General features: G+C 48.3%; 1 protein-coding gene across 15 annotated transcripts in view; it reads right to left on the reverse strand.

The window, feature by feature from the left end:
* The window catches only part of Tenm2 (teneurin transmembrane protein 2), a 1136292-nt gene that overhangs the window by 13483 nt on the left and 1098695 nt on the right, over positions 1-24114 (reverse strand). For all 15 annotated transcript variants that reach the window (XM_039085070.2, XM_063268320.1, XM_039085069.2 and 12 more), the window contains 4 exon segments: positions 18939-19114; positions 17144-17379; positions 5017-5313; positions 1312-2926 (listed from right to left, as the gene is read on the reverse strand). In XM_039085070.2, the coding sequence (XP_038940998.1) occupies positions 1312-2926; positions 5017-5313; positions 17144-17379; positions 18939-19114 (2324 nt within the window).

Genomic DNA, 24114 nt, shown 5'->3' on the forward strand with positions numbered 1-24114 from the left:
CTCCAGGCAGCGGAGGCCTCTTTTCCATTTGGGAGTGGACAAAGGGTCACCTGAGAGTGGGTGCCTCTATGGTCATAACTAAGAGGTGTGGGTCTCTTGAGCTTGGGGAGCCCTGGTCTTGGGTGTCCTTTATTCTTCTACAGAATGCACGGCCAGATGATATCACCCTTGCCTGCTTGCTGGACATTGGACCTGTTGGACCTGATTTGTCTGTGTCCATCCACACATCCTGATTTGTCTATTATTTTTGAGGACAATCACTTTGCCTTGCTCTTGTCTTATGTCTACTATGCCTAAAATACATCCTTTCTGAATGGGTGGATGGATGGATGGATGGATGGAGGAGTGGGCAGGGAACTTAATTCATCAATTTCTTGCTTATTCTGTGACGTGGATCACCTTTCCCCTACTGAGTCTCTTTATACTTCGATCTGCAAGCTTCTTGTGGCCTTCTGACTTTTGTTAGAGTGGGTCACTTCCCTTCCTCAGGCTTGGTTTGACACAGGCCTTTCTACATTGTGCCATCTCTCTCTCTCTCTCTCTCTCTCTCTCTCTCTCTCTCTCTCTCTCTCTCTCTCCTCTCTCTCCCCCTCTCTCCTCTCTCTCTCCTTTCTCTCTCATATATATATATATGAGAAATTTGAGAGAAAAGTGTTTGGTGTATCCACCATTGTATCCTTATGTGGTGCTACTATATGAATGCTTCTGAACACACAATTGAGCAGCTGACCCATGTCCTGTTTTTATTTATCTCTGTACCACTCCCCATTCCATGCATGCATGTGCAATCATCGCCTTCTGTCTGTCCTACTGCTAGATCTCTGTATACGTATTTCACCAGGGAAACCTCTGGAAGTCAGGGACAGGGGCTTAGGCACCAGGGACCTGCCAACACATTGCTTTCCTATTAATGGTAACATTAACAACACAGGGAGAAGTCAGGCTAGGTCTTTACCTAGAATGAAGGTCGTTTACTTCACACTATCCTCCATGAGAGAGACTGGGCTACTAGCCCTAGGCCTTTTGGTTTATTAACAGAGAGAATTTGAACTGCACACTTCTGTTATAGGCCTCTCTGTTAGCTGGGGTAGGAAGGGCTCTCAGCAAAGTCACTTCAATGGACCAGATATGAAGTGGTCAGGAAATGTCTCAGAATACCTGCTTCACTGTTCCTCTACTTTTCTGGACACGATCCTTCAGTGCCCTGGGTTGTTAGCACTAGAGTTCCATTATAAAGTGTAAGACCCTTTCCCAGATGCCCAGCAGTCTCCCAGGACAGCCCCCTTACCTACCCAGGGAGCAAAGTCTCACCTGTCACGTAGTTCTTTAAATCCAGCTCATTACTGAGTGGATTGTTGTTCTTGAACATGTACAGGTTGAAGGGGGCTGGCTCCTTGCCCACATTCCTCCACATGGTGTAGTCGGGGGACGTCCACCGTCCTGCCAGCACGTCATAATCACGCTGCGTAAAGTGAACGAGCTTGGTGAGGGGGTCGTAGAGGCCTCCGTGGAAGCCGATGACCATCTGAAAGTCTGGATTGGAGTCATAGTAAATCTCCCCATAGGCTGTGTATTGGAGTTGCTTGATCATGAGGCCATTGATACTAAAAACAGCCAGAGGAGTCCCGGTGTTATCTGAGGCAACATAGTACTCTTCCCCACTACTGCTCTCCATGGCAAAGAGGTGGCCCTGGAGGTCATAGTAGAGTGAGGTGATCTCAGAGTTGGAGTGGTTGTAAACATGGGTGATACGTGTGGGGTGGTGGAGGTCGGAATAGAAGTACTGTAGGTGGTGGCCCAGGTTGGTCTTGTAGGAAGCCCGGCGGCTCACGCCATCATAGCGGTACTGCACACTCCACCCGCTGGCCTTGTTGTACGCTCTCGTTAGAAGGCCCTTGGAGTTGTATTCAAAGATGTCAGATCCTCTCTGGCATAAATAGCCATCATCATCGATTTTGTACTGCACGTCCCCTAGCCTGGTTATCCGGTCACGGAGGTCATAGCGTAACGGCATGAGGCGAGCACTGTTTCCTGGGTTTAGCAGGTGCAGGTTCCCATTGAGGTCATAGCTATAACGCCAGGTAGGCCGGTCATTGACGGCCACACTCTGGAGCTGGCCGTCCCCGTCGTAGTCATAGGTGTACTTTGTGGTGTTGGCATAGGGCCCCAGTTTCAGTTCCCTCTTGATGACCCTGCCCATACTGTCATATTGCACCGTCATCCAGTACATGAGGGACCGGAACATCTCATACTGCACTTCCTTGATGCGCCCATGGGTGTCAAAGTGCTTGCTGAGTGTCATGACGGCAGTGGTGATGATCTGGTTGATGTCGTAGTAGATGACCCCGAACTTGCCGAAGTGTTCCACCTTGCCAGAAATCTCATCGTAGCGGTAGAGGTCAACGGGAAGGGGAGTCTCACTGATGACGGGCTTGATGCTGGCGATGCGGAAGCTGTTGTCGTGGTAGGTGTAATCGAACCTGGCGTTGATCATGCCTTCCTCAGAGAACCTGTAAATCTGCTTGTCCACGAGGGGCCCGACCTTTCGGTACCTGATGGTACAGGAGAAGCCCCCGCTTTGGAGATTCACCATCTTCAGGACGCCAGTGGTCTCGTCATAGCCGAAGGTGACGGCAGTGCTGTCGTAGACGATCTCCGATAACTTGGACAGTTTTCCGTACTTATAGAACACCTGGCGCCCGGTGCCCAGGAAAGACGTCTTCAGGATGCGGCCGTCATCACTGTAGTCAAAGATGACCGAGGCGTTGCTTTCCGGTGGGTTGTAAATGTTCCGGATGTAGCCAATGGAGGTGTGCGTGGACATGCTGTGCCGGGCGACACTGGGCATGGTGACTGCGTGGAGGCGGTCAGAGGAGTCATATTCAAATATGTACTGACGCTGGCTCTGCAGCAGGAGGACCATGGACTGCGAAGGAAATGGGAACAGATGAGTTGGCTCTTTTTGACCAAGCAACCGAGTGATAGAGTTAACCCCTTTTAGAAGCCATGGAAGGTGAAGACTCCCCCCCCATTTTTAAATTCCCTCCCCTCCCCTTCCCTCTTCTCTCCTTTCCTCTCTTCTCCCCTCCTCTCCCGTCCCCCTCCTCTCTCTCTCTCTCTTCCTCCCTCTCCCTCTCTCTCTCTTCCCTTCCCTCCCTCTTTCAAGACAGTCATAGCTAGCTTGGAACATGCTACGTAGACCAGGCTGGCCTACAACTCACAGAGATCCACCTGCATCCCTCTGCCTCCCAAGCACTAGGCTTTAATGTGTGACCATCACACCTGACTGTGTGGAGAGCTTTGACCAAAGACTCATATGGCTCATAGGTTACTGATGGTTTATGGCGGCAATCCAGGGCAGACCTTACCTTTAATGGGGATCTTGTGAAAAGGCATACCAACTCAGTGGACCCAGGCAGGGTCTGAGAGCCTACATCTGTGTCCCCATCCCAAAGATGATATAGCTTTGCCTGTAGTGAGTGGGGAGGGCCTGAGGGACTGGCAGGAAGCATGGGGTTCGTCCCCAGATTCAATAACAACTCTGTTTAGAGTTGACATGCCACTGGCCACACTGGAGAGAGGCACATGCTCTGTTTTACTGCCTTTGATAAAATCTGAAAGCACTTCTTCCTTTGAGAGACCAATACAAGATGAAATGCCCTAGAACCAGCAACTCCTCACAGAGGAATAGCCCCAGCAAGAGGCGGCTGGAAGACTCCTGTCCCCCTGACAGCTGTTCCAGGGCATTTGATCAGAGTAAGAGTAGGTGAGGGCACTTTCTGCAGGCTAACTCTGTATGTGAGTTATGCATATGCATGATTGTGCATACATGCATACATATGTGCACATGTGTGCATGCATTTCACCATGCATGTCTGTGGAGGCCAGAGGTTCATGTTTGCTATCTTCTTTAATTGCTGCCTACTGTGTGTCTGTCTGTCTGTCTGTCTGTCTGTCTGTCTGTCTGTCTCCCTCCCTCCCTCCCTCCCTACCTACCTACCTACCTACCTACCTACCTATCTCCTTTTGAGAAAGAGTCTCACTATGCAGTCCTGGCTAGCCTGGAACTTGTTATGTAGACTAGGCTAGCATCAAGCTCACAGAGATCTGTGTCTGCCTTGCAAGGGCTTGGACTAAAGGCATGCACCACCATTTTACTTTCTGAGATAGGGTTGCTCACTGAACCTAAATCTACCATTCAGTCTAAGCTGGCTGGCCAGTAAGCATCCAAGGGTTTCCTCTCTCCATCCTTACTGCCCTAGCACTGGGATTACAAGTGTGCATCACCAAGCCTGATTCCGGAGATTTACATGAAGAGACAAGCATTTTATCCACTGAGCCATCTATCTCCCCAGCTCCTGCAAGTTAGCCACATAATGTTTTGGTGAGAAAGCAAGACTCCAGCCTGTACAAAGGGCAAACCAGATAAAAGGACCTGCCCAGTGACAAGAGGGCCAGGGCAGCCTTTTAAAGTCTCACCGAGTGCTTTTAAGGGGCCTCTTCATCCTGTTCTTCCACTAGACCTATCTCCAGCAAGGATTCCCAAGCCAGTGCTGTCAGACACGGGACTACGCAGAGAGAATCTGCTGGCTGCTTTGGCCAAAGTAAAGGTGTAGCGGTGTGTCCTAGAGTTTCCAGCAGATTTCCTTCCCCTTGTGGCTTAATTTAGGGAAGCAGAAGTGACGCTGTGACTTCCTAATTCATACATAATGCTTTGTCTTGCTGTCAGCAGATGGTTTGGTTCGATTCAACATCACTGCCTTTTCCTTTCCCCTTTTTGTTTTCTTAATTAAATAAAACAATTCCATTACTGGCTGTCTAGCATCCTTTTCTTTTTTCTTTTTTTTTAAACAATGGTAATAGCACCGAGTGCTGGGAGAACATGAAGGGAGCCACGCAGAATTATTAAAAATGCTACGATGTCTTATGGCTGGATATCTCGGACTGGCAGAAGGGTGGTGGTGGGAAGGGGGGAGCAGAAGCCCTGCTGATGGGCCGTGCGACACGGTCACCCACCTTGTCAAGGTAGGAATAGCTCCAGACTTTCCCGTCGGCGAACATTCGGGACACAATCCGGCCTTGCTTGTCAATGTCTGTCCTCTCGCTCATGGCCCCGCGCTGGAGGCCGGCCAGGCGCCCGTTGAAGAAGTAGGAGACATTGACGGCCGCCAGTCCACTGCTGGGGAGCCACAGGAAGGGGCGGCCCACCTGGTCATAAATGATCCTCAGGGTGAACTTCCGGTGGTCGTCATAGATCTTCTCAGTGCGGATATTTCGGTCATAATCAATGGACAGGAGGTTCCTTCCGTGGACCTGGAGAAACAGAAGGGTTTCGGTTTGAAAGGTGTCGAGCAGGTGGCTGTGGGGGGGGGGGATCCAGCTGGGGCGGTTAAGGAGTTAAGTTTGCAGAGGAGTAAGACCACGATATTCCATTTGCCTTTTAAGCTTTTATGTGTCTGTTCACACTGGAAATGGCAAGGCTTGTGTGGTGCACAGGGACCGAAAGGAGGCTGCTTTTGGTCAGATATGGCTGCTCTGGTAGTTAGGTAGCCTGTGCACCACACAATTCCAAAGGCTGCCATCTCGATCTGGAACGTGTTCATGGTGAAATTGTGCAGTATACCAAGCCCACGGCTGAATACCCCAGCCCCGACTCAAGTCGTGTGAGTGCCTTACCCTTCCTTACTCCTTGGAGTAAGACAATTTATATTTTTTTCCGTAATATAATTCTTTTTTTTGGGGGGCGGGGGAAAGCTATCTTCAGTCACCAACTCTAATAATCTTTAAGAGCAGGTGTTGTGATTTCTTATGAATTAATTTTGCGAAGGTGGCTAAAATGGGGTGCAGAGGGCTCAGCAACCCCCAGTTTACAGAGACCTGGGGATATAAACATAAAAAAGAAATGCAACTATACAATTCCGATAGGAAGTCTCTTATTTGAAATGTCTAGAGGGAAACCTTGCCATCGTGAGGGATTCTAGACACTATAGAGGAGACCTCTGCAGGGCTGTGAATTCCAACAAAGGGGAAAAGCGATTTCCTCAGATTTGAAAGGAACAGGGGAACACGTCCAGACATGATTTAATATTTATTTAGAAGTTGATCTGATCAAGAGGAATAAGTCTGTCTCAAAAGGCAGAGCCGGGAGACTATACTCTGGTTAGGGGCAGAGGAGAGAGACTCCTGGGACCCCAGATGCCCTGAGTGCATGGCTGCAACCGAAGGAAATGAAGCTGCCTCAGCCCAGACTCTTACAACATAATTTACTGCAACTCCACAAGTCCCCAGGGTGGCTGCCTAGAGCAGGAGTAGGGGGGTGGGGAGAGACATCAACATGTAGTCAAAGAGTTGGTAGCCGTCTGCGGCCTGACCCTCCTGATGGCGGCTGTGCTCAGTGAAGATGGTGGTGATGACAATGGTAAGGCTGACAAGACGCACCTGTGCTGAGCTCTGACACAGACAGGGGTCAGGTCAGGGGCTGCTCTGCCTCTGCTCAGTTGGTGCTCACAAAAATGTCACAAGAGGAAGCCCGGGAAGCACATAATGTATTTGGTGCCACACAGTAGGGGCTCTGAGATGGCTCAGTGGGTGAGAGTGCTTGCCGTGCAGGCCTGAGGATCTGAGGTCAGATGCCCCACATCGGTGTTAAAAGCTCAGTGTGTCCAGGTGGGCCTGTTAGCTCAGTGCTGTGCAGGTAAAGTCAGGAAGATGACCGGGGCTTGCTGGATGCCATCTAAGTTCTAGCTTCAGTGACAAACTCTGTCTCAAGAAAATAAGGTGGAGAATGACCGAACAGGATCTCCTCGTGTGGTCTCCATGTTTGGGCACAGGCAAACACATGAATACACCGCACACATGCACGCACGCATCCATGCACACGCAGAGCAGTGAAGCAACACTGTTGGTCTGAACTTAGGCTTGTTTTATCTAGTGTTTACTTTGTCATTTGACCAGCTCCATGGCTCCCTGTTTTGGCTTCCACCAAGCATCTGGTGATGTGTAAACGGCTGAGGGGCCGTTAAAGCATTGTCTCAGCCCTAGGGATTCTCTTCTGTAACTTGTGGGGAGGTGGAGACTAACGTTGGTGCTACAGTGACCTGTATTCTGGGAAAAGCTCTGTGCACAGAACTTTGCTTTCTAGCTTCCTCTGGGGACAGGAGCAACCTACAAAGAGTAAGTGGGAGTTGCTGGCTGTACTCTTGGGGAGCTTCCTCTAAAGAAAGCTGAGAACTGGCAGCTTTTGCTCCTCCCACTTTCTACTTTTTCCTAAGCGAAAGACAGTGCAGTGGCTGTTACTGAAGCATTCACCTTATGAATGTGAGGTGAGTTTTTTTTTTAAAGACAGTTTCCTGCTGTAGCCCAGCTTGGCCTGGAATTCAATTCTATAACTCATGCTGGCCTCAGACTTGTAGCAATCCTTCTGCCTCAGACTCCCAGGCATTGGTATCACAAGTATGAGCCACCATGAGATGATTTTTGAGGATGGATCCTCTAAGATGATGGCTCAAATAGGAAAAAAATAGCCAAGATCCGTGCTGACCCAGGCAGCTTCAACAGTCACCCACACATGAATGAATGGGCTACTTATAGGCCTTATCATAAGACAATATAAACGTATATCTTACATAAAGGTCTGTTACTTCTTTTAGGTTTTATTTCATCTTAACATATATACATATATATATAATATATACATATATACGTATATGTGAGTGTTTTAAAAACTTATTTATTTTTATTTTATATGCATAGGTGTTTTGCCTGCATGAATGTCTGTGTGAGGGTGCTCCAGGCTGTCACATCCCCTGGAACTGGAGTCACAGATAGTTGTGACCTGCCATGGGGTGCTGGGAATTGAACCCAGATTCTCTGAAAAAAGAAAAAACAATCAACCAGTGCCCTTAACTGCTGAATAGCCATCTTGACAGCAGTAGTACTAGATTTTGTTTGCTTATTTTATTTTATTTATTTATTTTATTCCGTGTAGCTCTGGCTGTCCTGGAACCCTGCAAACAGGGCTGGCTTTGAACTCAGAGACCTACCTGTTTCTGCCTCGTAAGTGCTGGGATTAAAGGCACGTGTGGTCAGTATTTGGCTATAAATGGGTGTTTTGTTTGCCTGCATATCTGTGTACTACTTGCGTTCAGCAACATTTCCTGGGATGGGAGTTGTGAGCTGCCATTTGGGTGCTGGGAATTGAGTCCAGGTATTCTGGAAAAGCAACCAGTGGTCTTAACCACTGAATTCTCTCTACAGGCCCAAGCCTGTGTTACTTCTAATATCCACACTCTCCTAATATAATTCACATCATTTTAATCTTCACAATTTTTATAGAATCTCTCTTTCTGTGTATGTGTATGTGTGTGTGCATATGCGTCCATGTGTGTGTGTGTGTGTGTGTGTGTGTGTGTGTGTGTGTGTGTATGTAGGAGAAATACACACGTATGGAGACCAGATGTCAATACTGTGTGAGACAGGCTCTCTTGGGGTCTCACCAATTTGGCTAGACTTGCTGGAGAGCAAGCCCACGGTGTCGACTCCTCCTTTCCAACACTGGGGTTAGAGGTTTGCACCCATCGTTTAAGTGGGTGCTGGAGGTCAAGCTCAGGTGCTCAGACCTGACTGGCAAGCACTTTGTCAAATGAGCCATCACCCAGGGCCCTAAGAACGGTGGTGACTGAGCTCTGAGGGTCGCTTCCACGGCTGCACAAGAGGATTGAGTTCAGGACTCCCAGATGCCCCAGGTCCTAGCTGTTTCCATGGAATTGTCCCTGAGAGGAGAGGACTAGATGTGTGAACCAGTGTGGAACAGACAGGGAACCCAGGGATAGAAACAGCAACTAAGGTGGGGGACATCTGCGATGTGAAAAGAAACTCAACGGGTTAAGGGGGGTTTTCCTATGAACAGACTTAAATGCCTGGCAAGACGGTCTGGGAGTTATAGTGAGAGAGGGGCTTTCTCCCTGTTAAAATATCCAACTTGAGACGCTGTCCGAATTCTTGGGAACGGTGTTACAAGTCAGTCATCATTTCAGAGGAAATGCTCAGGAGGATAGACGCCCGAGCACACACGCCACTACCAAGGGAAGGCATTTTGAAAGTCGCTGGTTACTGTTAACTTTGCAAATGTAAAATTTCTATTAAAGGCCCAACCCTTCTCATAATTAAATGTAATAAATTCACTGAGAGCCCCACCAAAGGGTTCAGGCCGGTTGTGTAATCTAATCAGAAATATTTAATTCTAAGGTCATCATCTATAAGGAGGGTCCTAGGGTTGGGTTGTGAGACAGTGGAGGGACCACCAGGCATGTTCGGCTTTCTGTGGGTGCCTGCCCCCCAGTTTAGAGCATGCAGGGGCTTTAATTTAGCCACACCGTTCTCTTATTCCAAATTAAATTACCCGACTCGCAATATTTAAATTAACCTTGAGGCTTCCTGGAGAACATAAAAGTTATTTTGAATTATTTTCACTGCCAGGATCAGCACAATTCCCTTCTCAGCCGGCTCGGCAGGCATTCAGCGATAGAGAAACCAATTTTTAAATTAATACAATTTTGTGTTTGTAAGGAAGCCATTATTTTTAATTATCGGGCGTTTTCCTCAGCCTAGCTTCCCCAGTTAATAAAACTCAGCTATTTAGCATGGTTTTTATTTTTGCAGAGGGCAGATTTTGGGAAATAGTTTCCCCTCTGGGATTTCCCCCCAGCGTGTTTTGATCTCACCAAGCGCATGCCTGTCACAGAAAGGCTCATAAAAAACCCCGAGAAAAGGAAACACTGTCGTCAAAATGGCCCTGCTGGGCTCGTCATGGGTGACTCTAATTCAGCTCTAGGGGCAACAGGAGCCTGCGATCTGAGAAGCGCAGAGGAGGAAATTACACTGTGCTAGCCCCCCTCCCAGGAAATGGAACCGTAACACAGCAGGACAGATTTCAGCTAGACACACAGAAGAACCTTTTGCTCACTGGGCTTCCAGGACGGGGAGACCCAAGGAGATGAATGAGGGAGGTTGTGAGAGTCTGCAGTGATTAAAAGCAGACAGGCTTGCCTCTGAGTTTAGCTATTCACTAACCCACAGGAGAAAACTGGCTAGGTGACATTCTCGGTCCTTTTCTGGGTCAGTCCTCGGGGACTTAAAAGCCCCCATGCCCAGATGCCACTGAATAAGACTCAACACCACTCGGGGATCAGCGCTTGTGCAGACAAAACAAGTTGGTATAAATTTAATATTAGCTTAAATAATGCATCATTAGAGGGGAGAGCCTCTGTAAACACATTAAATAATAGATTCCCCAAGCAAACATTATTTTTGGATGACTGGCTCTTTTGGGTGGTGATGGGGGGAGGGAGGGAGGGGAGAGACCTGAATCTTGAGTGGTAGTTTGACACTGATTAACTGTGTCGTTCCAAAGCTACGTCTTCACTGACCATGCCTCAATGTCCCATTTCTGATAGTTGAGTAGGTCCTTTACCTTAGACTTCCTTGTCCCTGAGACCAAGTGTGATTATGGAGGTTGGAAGGAGATGAGTGTATGAGCTCTGTCAACGCCGACCATCTAAAGCACAAATATGGTAAATCAAGACTAGAGAGTGTGACTTAGGCCATTGGTGAGCATCGAACATCTGAAGGTGGCTCCAAAGAACAGTGATGAGTTATTTTGGAGGGTTCTCCCAACCTAGAACTAAGGCAGAGACAGAATGGCGCCTTTCATGGCGTCAACTCCAAATCCCATTCATTCATTCATACGGTATTTACTGAGCAACTACTGTGTGCTTGCCACTGTGATGGACACTGAGACAGAGCCAGGCAATTTCCCGTCGAGAAGACGACAGAGGCAGATGAGCTCCGAATGAGAACTTGTGTGTCGGAGAGAGTGGATTATCAGTGAGCAGGTGCAACACGGGGATGGGACAAAGAAATTCCCGGGGAGAGAGAGAGAGAGAGAGAGAGAGAGAGAGAGAGAGAGAGAGAGAGAGGTTTCTCATAACATCCTAAATAATGATTTCTTGCTTGTGTATATGTGCTTGTGATCCTAGAGCTTGGGAGGTTGAAACAGTAGGATAGGAAATTTGAAGACAGCCTGGGCTACATAGTAAGACCCTGTCTTAACAAGGAACAGAAAAAAATGGCCCACCCCTGACATTTACTGGATCCACACGCTCATGGGTATAGGATATGATACAGCCATCCATCTTGGCTATCCCTTCCTACCCTGGGTGCCCAAATGTGCCTCCCTGTCTCCTGTCCCATTCTCCCTTGTCTGCTTCCTGCATTTCTACTTTGCTAGGTCCTGATCACCCTCTGCATGCCCTCCTTAGCTCAGCCTGGATCCCTTGCGTGTGAAAAAAGAGGGGCAGAGAGAGAGAGAGAGAGAAAGTAACAGCTTGGGGACTACAGTCTGAGGCCTGGGGTGGGTACCCTACAGACTCTCTTTTCCCTTTATCCAAGTAAACTTGAGGGCTCTGGAAAAACAAATCACAACCGCAACCCACCAACCAGGGGGCTGGAGAGAAGCTCAGTGGTTAAGAGCATGTGTTAAGGACCTGGTTTGAGCTCCCAGGATCCTGCTCACAACTGCCTGTAACTCCAGCTTCATGGAATCCAAATACCCTTTTCTTGACAATGGGGGTACAGACACACACTCCTCATACACACATAGTTGCAAACAAGTCTTTTCCACAATAACAACAGCAGCAACCACAAAAGACTGTATAATATAACACATTGTCTAAAAATGAAGTACTCTTTGCTTAGGGAATTCATGGTCTAATGGGAGCCCAGAGGCTTGCCCTTCTAATTATGTATAATCTAAACTAATATTCAAATTCAAGGTGCTGCCAGCGGTTCTGGATGCATTAGCCATGCTCTCAAGGTCACACAGGCTCTCGTCTGTTTTGGTCACAAATACACACCGAGTGGTTAGTAACTGGGTCAAGACAACAGTAGGCATTGGAAAGAGAAAAACCATAGACAGGTGAAGAATTCATGCACCAGGGCATGAAGGACCTGACCCATGCTGTGAGATGATAGGGTGCTAACAGACCTGCCTGGGTGGGCCGTTCCCCAGAACTGAGTTCAGGATGGTATGATCACACATACATGCCTACCCCCAACCTTGTCCCGAGACATTATGATTTGCTACACACGGAAAAGTAATGCCCACCAGTGTGTATCATACTAATTACACAAACCAAAAACAAAATCACCAACTCCCACTTCACATTGGAGCGCCGCTCACACTGATACCAGCGTCGGTGGAAGATTACCTCGGAAGCGATCTTTCTTTTGTTCTGATACCTACCTGTGTGGCTGTTGCTTGCCCTTGCAGTCTCTATGTAAATCACAATCAAGAAGAAATGCCCTAGTGTCATAGGCCCTCGTTTCTTAGAGAGAGTCAGACACAAAACCATGCTAGGAAAGAGGAGAGGTTTTAAATCATAGCGGGAGGGTCCGTTTTCAGCTGCCTCTCCCAGAAGCTGAGGAGAAAGACTTACTGGGTGTGGGAGTCAGGCTTCTTCTAGTGGGTTTCCTGGCCAGGTTTTGGAGGGATGGAGAACACAGAATAATTTGCTTCCCACCCCACCCCCCACTCCCCACCAGGCTACATGGCTCCCTTGTAAGAGTCAGGTTTGGCCAAGTGATTAGACACTGGCCAATCACAGGTCTCCATCTCTCTAACCAGCAACTGGGAGCAGGGACGTGAACTGTACCCAGGCTAGGCCGATCACAGTTCCTCTGTGGGACCTTTTATATTTTTGTGTTTTAATGGGGAGACTCTGTCCTCTGGTTTAACTAAATTGAGATGATGTAAGATCTTGGCCAAGTCTTCTTGACTCCCAGTGTGAAGAGAGTACCAGGCTACTGTACAAGAAAATTAGGTCAACTGCCAAAGTGAATTCTGTTGGGGGAAGGGAGGGGGATATGAAAAAGAGGAGGACAACGTTAACCAGGTGATGTGTCGGAGTCTCTAGGGCCATCTCGTCTCCCGTGGTGGCCTACTGTGTGAGACAATGCATGTCCCTTTTTGCCATGATTATGATTGACAGGTTCTGGACAGATATTGGGGCGTGTGCTTCAAACTTATACCTTCTTAGGGTAGGGGAGAATTTACTTGGTAAATATCTTCAAGGTGGGGCCTAAACATATTTATCACATCTACCCACATGACACTTGTTGCCAATAGGGTGATGTGGCATGGTCCCTGCGTTCATGGAGCTGAGAGATTCTGTGAAGTAGTGGTTTTGAAATGCCAGGCAGAAAAGCAAGAGGAGCAGAGGAAAGCAACAGGGGGATTCTTTCAAGAAAGAGACAAGTGTTTGGGAGGCGTGACGAAACTCTTGACTCTCTTGACCTTGGATGGGGATTCGGTTTACAGGACTGCCATCCTACATGCACTTTCATTGGCTAAAACTTGTTTCTGATCAGAGGACAGTGGCAAGGCGGGTTAGGACTTCACTGGCTGTTCTCTTATAGGAAAGTTCTTTGCTGGGAAATTTGGGCACATCTCAACATTGGCCTTCAGAACCCCAGGTTGTGAGACTTGGAGGAACTGGTGGTGCTAAGGAGAGGCCAGGGCATCTAGTTTAGTGTGTGACAATTGCCAGGTGCTCCCCTAACTCCTGAGACCCACTCCACATGCTGTCCTTGTCCTTAGGAGAGCGACCGATGTCATGCTGGGACCAGCTACATCTTCATGTTCCTGCCTGGTCTCTTTATCCTAGAAGGCATGGCTGGGGTCACACCGTCTCCCACACCTTTTTATTTTGGCTTTCAGTGTCTGGCCTCTCTCCATTAGCCAGCTCCGAGTCTGGCACAGCCTTCCTGGTCTACATGATCACGTGGAAGGCCTCTTGGAAGTCGGCACTGCATAGCAGCGAGGCTTCCTGCCAAATCTTATTAATCATGTGTGTTGCAACTCTCTCAGGCCCCTCCACTTCTCTCTCTCTTTGCCCTTGCTGGAGACCAGTTTCTATTTTGCATTACCATAACGGCTCTGAGGTGTCCCTCTCCTCCTGTCTGGTCTCCTCCTCATCTGTCTTCCTGCACCCTGGGAAGCCTGAGAGATCTTTCTAATCCACGAATCCCCACATATCACTCTACTAATTAAGCCCTGGACGACTCTGTATGGCTCTCAGGATAAATACCAATCTAGTATAATATTCCCTTCTTTGTGGCCCTGGCCACTTTCTCTCAGGCCTCATGAGTTTTGGAGGTTTTTCTGAACCGGATACCCCTACCCCACTCTCCTATCCTGACCACCTTGAGGGCATCTTTCTCTGTCTAGAAATTTCCTTCCCATATCTTGCCTGGCTAATTCCTGCTGCTCTTTCTTCAGAACTGACTCTGACTTCTCCAAAGCCCTCCCTGGTCTCTTGTCAACCTTGCGACCTGACTTGGTTTCCCCAAATCTTCTTTCTGTTTCTCCCCAGCAATCAGAGAAATAATTTTCCAAGCTTAACCCAACTGTCCTATCCCAGGCGTGGGGAACGGACTCACGCCGCATTCACACTAACTCGCCAAGCTCCCTTGAAGTGTTTAAACTCTTCCTCTTCTCCAGCAGCCTCAGGGGCCATGCGTGCTTGATGTGGTGGGATCCCTACGTAGAGCAACTGGGCCTAGTCATCGTGAAGAACTGCTGTGTGGCTCATTTAGACTGTGATGGGTGAAGCTTTTGAAGCTTCGGGACCTATTTGTTACCTGGGTCATGGACTACCCGATCCTGGCTGCTACCGTACGTGCCCCTTTCTTGGTGGTGCCAATTTAACACCATGCCACTTACAGCACCCTTTGTGCCATCTCTCAAGCCCTCTTGGTAGAAGGGCTCTGCTTTCCTATTCTCTAACCTGCACGATCCACGGCGCTAGACAAAGACCGGGCAATCATTAAACTCTTCTCTGAATGGATGCTAGATGCTTGGCCTCACAGGATGACAGAGAAGTGGGGTGCAAAGAGTCGTCAAGGCTCACCACAGGGAGAGAAGTCCAGATCTACCTGCTCTCAGACAGCCTGGTTGCTGTGGGAGCCGACAGATGTGGCTAGTTTAGGGAACTCATGAAGCACAGTGGGGGAAGGGCTCACCAAGGTCCCCGAATTCACATTGTACTCAGCACCTCCCCCACACCTCTCCTCCATCGCCTCCCCCACAGTCACCAGGAGTTTCTTTTATTTCATTCACTAAACAGTTTATGAACTGAATTAAAATAAATGAGATGCAAATAAATTCCAGGCTTTCTCCCTCATTTTCAAATTACATTTTCAGTCCACTCAACCTGTTATAATCTCATAGTGATTTTCATTTAAGAGAGCTAAATGGATATGTGATTATTGTTACAGGAACGAATACCAGACAATTAAATGTTGAGGTGTTGATAGATAAAACTGTGTTTTGATTTGCATAAACACGATGCCAGCAAGTCTAACCCTGGCAGAAACTCAGTTATGAGACTTGCGTGCCTAACTTCTTTTAATTACCACAAGTACCATTATTAAGAATTTTTTAATATTCAGAGTTGGGATTATCGCCATTTTATTTTAGGGCCACATTTATCTTTATTTTGAAAACTTAGTCAAAACGCATAACTAATTTATCAAGGAAAAGGCACGATTACTACTTATAATCAACTTCTACGGGGCAGCATATCAAAAATCAATTACACAGCCCCGAATCCAGTCATTAAGGATTTAGCCACTAATCTCATTCCATTTTTGTCTTTAGGAAGATACTGCGGCTTGCAACTTTGCGGATATCAGCAGAGGAAGGAAAACATGGGAGTCTGCTGATAACCTAATGTGGAGAATTAAGCTTGAGCCAGACAAAGGCAGAATCTTAATATGGAGTGGCCTGGCTCTGCAGTGAGGTCACCTGGCTGGCTGCCTTTCAGAAGTTATGACCTAAGTTTGGCATTTACTCAGTCTTCTGCTCCCAGGGAGTCTAAAGCATTGTTTTGACTTTGCCTTGCTCTGTGGATGGCTGTCTTCCTAGGGCCTCTCTTGACCAGCGATTATCTTAGGTCTTTATTAGTCTGCTTCTTGGCTGTCTCCTCTTTCAGGACCTTTGCCCTGGATGAGCGTGTCGGAGCTCTGCTTGTGTGTCATCTACCTTAAGTGTCCGGCACAGGGCCTGGCTCTAAGTGCTCAGTAAACATGCGTTGAAGAGGATGAAGACTGGGGTTTCTGGAAGCCAGCTCCTTACCCAGGAGAAGGGTTGTCACCGTGGTAGAAGTAGGTCCCTCTGTGTGACAAGGCCTGACAGGAGCAGGATCCACTGTGCTCTGATCATCTAAACAGGGAGTTAGTTGTGTGGGACTGTGGCTACAGATACTGGCCAGAGAACAAGCTAGGAAGATGGACCTGGGGTCAAATCCTGGCTTCACCTTGAGTTTTAGCTATGGTGTCCTGACATTTAATTAGCTCCCTCGAATCTCTGTTTCCCATTTGAGAGCGGGGAGTGACAGCAATGAACTCGACAGGCTACTGAAAAGATTATAGGAATGCAAAATAAAGTATTTGATGTAGTGCCCATAGCGTGGACGTCCTCAATAGTGTTCAGTCAGCTTTTGCACAGATGTCCTCAATAATAAGAGTGTTTTTGTTAACTTTTCCAAGATGTAAGTTAGGGCTGGTCAAGACTTCCTTCTGCTATGTATGTATGTATGTATGTATGTATGTATGTATGTATGTATTTGTATATTTTTTGTGACCACACAGTACCTCCAAGGGTCTTCACGTACCCCGTGATCACCCTGTGTCTGCCATTTTTTTCCAGAAGAACATCACTTCTTGGGTGTGAAGAACGCACTTTATACTTTTGTTCTTCCGCCATCTAGCAAATTACCAAGCGGCACGGTGGGAACCAGCCTTGGCCCGTGAGTCACATGGTCCAGAGAGTGAATTCCTCGGGGGAGGAGATGGCAGGTGCAAAAAGAAGACCAATACCTTCTCCAGCTGAGGCACCCACTGAATTTATCCCAGGGACTGCTGCCCATCATCTCAATAAAACGGAGTCTTCCTCAGACCCAGAGGAACACATCTTCTACCTTCTGAAAGTGGAAAGGCGCTCCGGAGGTCTACCTGTTCCTCTGCTGTGTGAGGAAGGGGCGGGTCCCCTCCGAGTCTGTGCGGGGCAAGAAGTGGACCCACTTACCCGAAGCTTCCTCCCAAAGATGGTGACTTTGCCTTTAATCTGTTCCTTCCTCAGGCGCCACTCGATGGAGTTCAGGCCGTTCTCCATGGGCAGGGAGATGTTACAGCGCCCGATGGTGGGGGTGATGGTGCCTGCGAGGACGTGGGGCTCGCTGTGGAAGCTGACGCCCATGCCGTTGGCGTACATGACGCGCAGGGTCCCGTTGCTGCAGAGCTGGTAGCTGTTCCGCACTTGATCTGGGAGAATGGGAGTGGGGGAGGGAGTGGGGAGGGGGATTATCCACTCGATTAGTCAGGAGAGAATAGAACCCCTATTTTTACAGGTTTCCATGGTACTTTGCAGCTGTCAGTCTGAGGCTGCCTTCAATTAGCACACACACAATGGGAAGGTGAGTAGAGGAGATGCTACTGATCCGCGGGAAGGAAAACATTATTAATATGTGGCACTCCAGAAATAATTATGCCGTGATATTTTTCTTTTACTCACTGAAGACTATTAATAGCACATTTAAACATTTAAAGATGTCTATTGCCTACACAATTTGTGTCAATCAAATCCCTGAACTTTAACATATATATTTTAGCTTATATGAAGAAAAGAAATAAATGAAAGGCAAACTGCTTCGGTTCTCCCTCCCCTTTGGCCCATCATCTAACCCGAGGTTGATGGTCTAACCACAGGTCAGATGCACTGCAGAGCAAGTCCAGCGTTCGGCAACACAGTGCCGAGGAAAAAGCTGCCTTCCCCTCTCTTGGCGGCTGCCCGTATCTCTGTGTTGCCAAAGAACTTGGGAAACACACGCAGTGTGTGGTAGATGGAGACGGTGGGTGCTGATAATGAGTGTTTATCTCCCCGAGTAGAATCTACACCAGTCAATCAGACTTCTGACCTTTTTCCTGTACCAAAGAATCGCACGCAGGAGCCCGCTTTGATGGGCACACCGTTTGCACATTATCTGGGTGAAGGAGCCAGGCTGGGCTGGGCTGGGCTCTGAGATGCCCGCTTTGGGGGAGTGAGCAAGGGTGAACCTGTCACTCAGTGGCTCCGGCCATCATACAGAAGGACAGAATCTACATCATTAATCATCTGGCAGAGAGCAGAAATAGAGCCATTGAAACAGGCTTTGCAGAGGGATAATAGTCTAGAAATGTCATCATTTATCTACCGAGACGACACTTTTATCCTTTGACAACTGGCTAGCCCACCGACATTATATCTTAATTAAAGGAAAAAATTAATCTGCAAAAACGCTGTTCCTTGCCAGCCTCTGAGCTTTCCCTGGACTGCGATACAACAAAAACAACGGGTGGTCAGAGACCTTGGGGATCAGCGTCCTGGCAAGAGATTGCTCAAGAGCTTGGATCCAAGGCCAACCAACTCCATAAAAGCATGTTTGCCGTAGAGAATCGGAACGGAATGATGGAACCAAAATCCAGTGGCAGCCCTGGAGAATGAACGGTTATGACGCGGGTTGGGTTTTTAGAGGGTGAAGGAAAAAAATGAAAGGTGAGAAACAGGAAAAAAGTAGTCGGGGGAATCAACTCAGATGTTTTTAGATTTCTCCTGCTAACTGAACCTTCGGTGAGAGGGTTTGACGTGTCCTGGTGTCTGAGAGATCTATTTTTTATTTTTATCCCTCTGAGACTGTTTTTCTGGAACAGTGGGTTTGCTGTAGATATCTGAATAGGACAGGGAGCTGAGGAATGTCCTGGTTGTTTAGAAGTTCTCTCAGGTGAGGGATGGCTGGCTCTGGGGCTGCAGCTGAGCTTAGAGAGGAGGTTGGCTGGGGCCTTACCTTGTACCACGGTGTAGGAGGCCTCCACTGAAGAGAGGTTGGTAATCACAGTGACATCGTCATCACGGTTGGAGTTCTCAATGTCAATGGTGATGGATTTCTCCATTTCCCGGTGCAGGCTGGTCACCACCCCCGTGGGGCGAGTCACATTGGTCAGACGGCCCTCGTGGTCATAGCTAAGGAGAGAAACGACAGTTGGAAGCACAGTCTGTGGGGACAGAAGTTTCCTGGGCATTTAGATGCACAGGAAGGCCAGACCCACGGGGGTGGGGGTGGGGGGAAGAGAGAGAGAGAGAGAGAGAGAGAGAGAGAGAGAGAGAGAGAGAGAGAGAGAGAGATGTTCTACACTGAAGTCCTGCTGTACCCAAACCTCCTTCTGCCCGGAGGAGCGATGCTATGTCTTTCTCATACCTGTGATATTACTGATTGCAGTTCAGTGGAAACCTGTCCCTTGGAGCCAAGCAGGGCGTGCTTAACCTTAACCTCCTGAGCTGGTGGGAATAGCTACTTTATGTGTGAGCATCCTTTATGTGTTCCGCAGAGCTACCAAGTCGATGGTCCCCAACTATCCACTCTTTTGTGTCTCACCTCTGCTGAGCGAACCACACTCTTATTTACTTTTAAAGTGCGTGTGTGTATGTGTGTGTGCGCGCGCGCATGTGTGTGTATGTATGCACATGCCCAGAAGAGAACATAAGATCCTCCAGAACTAGAGTTACAGGCAGTTGTGAGCTACCCAGGGTGGATGCTGGGAACTGAACTTGAGTCCTGCAGAAGAGCAGCCGGTGCTCTTAATCACGGAGTCATTTCTCCAGTCCCGAAACCACACCGTTTGCCTCAGGCATGTCCAAGCCTTAATCTTGGGGCTTAATCTTTGCAGGGATCACACCTCATTCTACTCCTCATCTGGTAGACCTCTCAGAAGTCAGCCTGGGCCAAACGGCACCCCCGTGTCCTGGCTATAGCACTAAAAACCCATCTTGGTCATGTAGTCCCAAATCAACCAAGCTCAGACACTCTAGCGGGCTGGGAGACTCATGGATCTCATGTCCTCAGTATTCACGTCTGACCATGGCACGATCACACTTGCTGTCTGCAAACTCCCCAAAGAGAGTTCCTTACAGAACTCTTCACCCCTTTCTAAGCAGGCAGGTCTGCTCTTGCTACTTCCAGGTACAGAGTATTTGTCCTCATTAGAAGACCGCCATAGTTGGACGTTTTAGACATTAGGGGAGGAAAATGGCTCTTCCCGTGGTCTGTATACAGAAGCCCCTGAGCTCTCCTGCACTGGCCTTTACAAGCAGCAGAGATGGGGAGGAAGACGCAGCAGTGAAGCCTTTGCTTAGAGCATGAAAAAGTTTACACATCTGGACCTCTGGGTGAAGGAAGGTCTCCTTCCGGACTGAGGAGAGGAACCCAGTTGGCAGGCTCCAAGTGATGGGTCCAGGGTGTGAGTGGGAATGAGTGTCTCCACGGAGGAGCCCATGGGGGAAGCAGTGGGAAAAATTACTCATAAAACATGGAGGGAGCTGGGATACTGGAGATGGAGATCTGGATCAGTCTAAGAATGACCCGGGAGCTGTTGTCTTTAGGGAGAAGAGGGAAGAGTCGAGCTCTAGGGATGCTAAGCTGCATGCCCAGTGGGTTGAAGGTGGTGAGGGCTTCAGAGAGCTTAGTGAGCTGGGGGTCTCATCTCATGCCTAGGGCAGTGTGCAGTGGGAATCCAGACAGCATCTCCCCTGCAAAGGCTTGATGCTGTTACCATGGAGGGTACCCGGGCCTTCTCAGCTGAACGGGGACCCCTCTGCCTGTCTTTTTACCTACTGAGGCAGCGGTTTCTCAGATGGGGGTCCGAATATTCTGTTTACACTAGTGACAGATTAGAACTATACCAAAGGATTGGTTATTAAAGTTTATTAAGCGATTACCTATACATAAGACAGAAACCTAGGCAGCTGTCAAAGTCGGCAGCATGGGTTCCTATTTATTGGCACACACGTATGTGTGCACCGGCGTGCACAGAAACAGAGTGTGAAAGAGAAGGGAAAAACAAAGAACATTCTTCCCCAGCACACGCGCTTCCAAGTATAGACAAAACATCTCTGAAAACATAGACCTATTAATATTAACGGTGTTTTTCTAGGTGGGATTTTGACTAATTTTTGGTTTTCTTTGAATATTCCTATAGTTTTTTATTTTAGTAATTGTAGCTTCTTTTCATACGAGCATAAAAATTATTTTAAAGTAAGGAAGTGATACCAAGATGATGCTTGGGCTTTGGGCGTCTTGCACAGTGCACGGCAGCACAGATCCATCGTCCCCCTCCCCCGGGACTATGTTGAGCGTAGTCTCTGGAACCCAAGCAGGATTTGAAGCCCAGTACCGCATAGTTCCAGGACGCCTGTGCTGGGCAGGCTGCTGCCTCCTGAGAGGAGGAACTAGAGCTTCCTCTCTGGGGGGAAGTGAAGGGGGGTGGGATGGGCATCTCCCCGGCTTGCAGACTGACTTTCAGGGGGGATGTAGCTGCTTTCCCCATGACAGATCTGCAGATTCAGCTCGCTGTGCAGAAACCTCTCTGCCCTCCAGACCGAGAACAGCGATCACTGTTCCAATGGAGGTCTCCATGTTAACTCAACAGACTTGGTAACACCTTGGTGGCCGCGTGGGGCTTTTGACTTGTTTATTTTTTTTAAAGATTTATTTTTTTTATTATAAATATATAAATACACTGTAGCTGTCTTCACATACACCGGGAGAGGGCATCAGATCTCATTACAGATGGCTGTGAGCCACCATGAGGTTGCTGGGAGAGTGGTCGGTGCTCTAACCACCGAGCGATCTCTCCGGCCCTTTTGCCTAGTTTGCAGTCAAGCAGCCATTCGCCAAGCACCTCTCATGTGTGAGCAGCTGGTGCTAGCACTGGGGTTTGGATTGGAGTGAAATGGGCAAAACTTTGTGTCTCAAAAATAGATAAAATAAAAAGGCGAAGACTAAGACTGAGGCTGCTCTTCCCTACTCTGGGAACACGGCAGCGCGGGAGGATCCCCAAAGCCGGGTTCCTGCATCTCCATTGTGATTGGCTCTCCAAAAGCCACGGTCTAAGACGGAGAAATGTAACTGTTTCCAGAGTGGCTCAGCTCAATCCCATTTGTGAGACCACGGAGCCCTGTTCCTTCTATAACATAACTGCTGAACTCCATTCCACCGGAAGCCAGTCTTTAGACTGTGGCATCCGCTGTTTTCCCACTGGCTGGATTTGGAGGAGGAGTTGGCCATGGCCACAGGGCACATATCACAGGGCCTCTTTCTGGTGGGCCTGGCTTTAGGGACGCTATATCTTCTACCCACTCTGGACCTCGGTTGCTAAGGGAGACTCTGACCCTCAGGACATGGGACGCACACAAGTGGGAATGGTGAGAGAGTCCAAAGCAAAGCACCCAGAGGACTAAAAGTGCAAAGCACCCACTTAGTTCTGCTGTTGAGATTAAGTCCCGGTCTAACTCCCTCATCCTTCTTCATGCAGGAGGGGACGGAGGCAGGGATGAGCTTTATAGTTTCCCTTTAGTCTTGTTAGCATCTAGTCTTTGTTGAGGCTCTGAATGCCAATCTTTGCTGATTGTTAAAGACATCAATGGACGCTCACAACTCCTCGGCAGCTGCTACTACCTCTAATAGACATCACCACTGAAGCTCAGAGAGGCCGAGAAATGTGCCCAATGCCAACCAGGAAGTACATATCAGAGCGGGCGTCCGTACCACTGCCTCCCTGATGCCGAGACTTGGGGGCTTCCTCGTAAGCCAGGCTTTCTCCCATGGAAGGCTGTGCGATCTGACATTCCCTCTAAGGTGGACTCTATCCCGGCTCAACAGCCTGCAACTGGGGAAATTTTAATTCCAAGGCTGGCCCTTCCTGGAACTTTCCGGAACTGAGAGGGAGGTTCTCACTGAAGCACAGACCATAGCCCACCTGTGTAGTTTTCTTCATTTCTGCTAATCTCCTCCTCTGGACTTCTGTGTGGTGTTCACCTGGACCTTATGCCCCTGACAGAAAGCACAGCTTGTGTCTGAGGGTTTTTCGTTATTGTTTGTTTTGGGTAACCTAAGGAAAACTTGTCTGGGTGCGAAATCTCTCTTCACAATGGAGAATTTGGATCCTTGGAGCTACTCACATTCTCAAGTGTATCAGATTAAAAGAGAAAATATGACTCAGTTTTACCCTCTTTTGAACAAACACTTAGGAAACGTTCAAGGAGCACGAGTATGTTTTCATTCCTCTGGAGACCTTGGCTATCGAGCTGCCTCCAATCAAGAGTTCATTTCTGTGGGAAACATACACCTGAATTTCAGAACTGGACTCCAACCTAGGCCCAATTCAGAGGGGACCCCTTTACCCAGCCTTTGCTCCTCATTTAAGAGATTTAACAGCTATTTGGGTCATTTGATAAAACCACTAGAAGGAAGCATCCGGGAGGTTTGTGGATTAAAGCCTTAACCCGACTGTGCTGAGAACTGAAGGTGACAGACAGATGGTCCCCACAGAGGAAAAGAGCATTGGCTGGCAAAGGGTGATCAGTACCAGCGCCTTTAAGAATGTGAAAGTGCTCAGAAGTCCCCAATAAGCCTCCAAGAAAGAAGTCAGGACCAGGCAAACGATTCTGCAAAGCAGCAAAACCGCCAGCAGGTGGCGACAGCTTCCTTTGCATTCTCCCAAACCCACTGGCGTACAAACAGGAAGCGAACATTGTTGATTTAAGCGTGATCAACAATGAAGTCTTCTTTTTTTCCTTGTCCCTCCCACCCTCCATCTCTCTGTGGTATCCCCTCCCTAACTTACTAAATTCTCAGCGGGCAGCAACCGGGAAAGCAAGCCAGTACTTCTAAGGGCTAACATTCGCTCACTGCTGTGGAGAGAGAGCCCAGAGGCTGGTAAATTCCTTTCAGTCTCCCGCAGGTCACTGGGGACTCAGGCTTAGTAGCTTCCTCCAACCAGCAGCTCTTAGGTTAATACCTGCAGTAGCAGGTTTGCTTGACCAAAGCCTCTCCAGGAGCTAGGGAAAACAGCTTTTTGGCAAAAGCAAACGGTAGAACTATTAAGTATGAGATAATTGTTAGGGGAAATATGGCCAGCCCTCGAATCTTTTAATATACCTAGCACTTTATCTGTATTGATCTGCTT

Source organism: Rattus norvegicus, chromosome 10 (genome assembly GCF_036323735.1).
Source record: "Rattus norvegicus strain BN/NHsdMcwi chromosome 10, GRCr8, whole genome shotgun sequence".
Taxonomy (NCBI): Eukaryota; Metazoa; Chordata; class Mammalia; order Rodentia; family Muridae; genus Rattus; species Rattus norvegicus.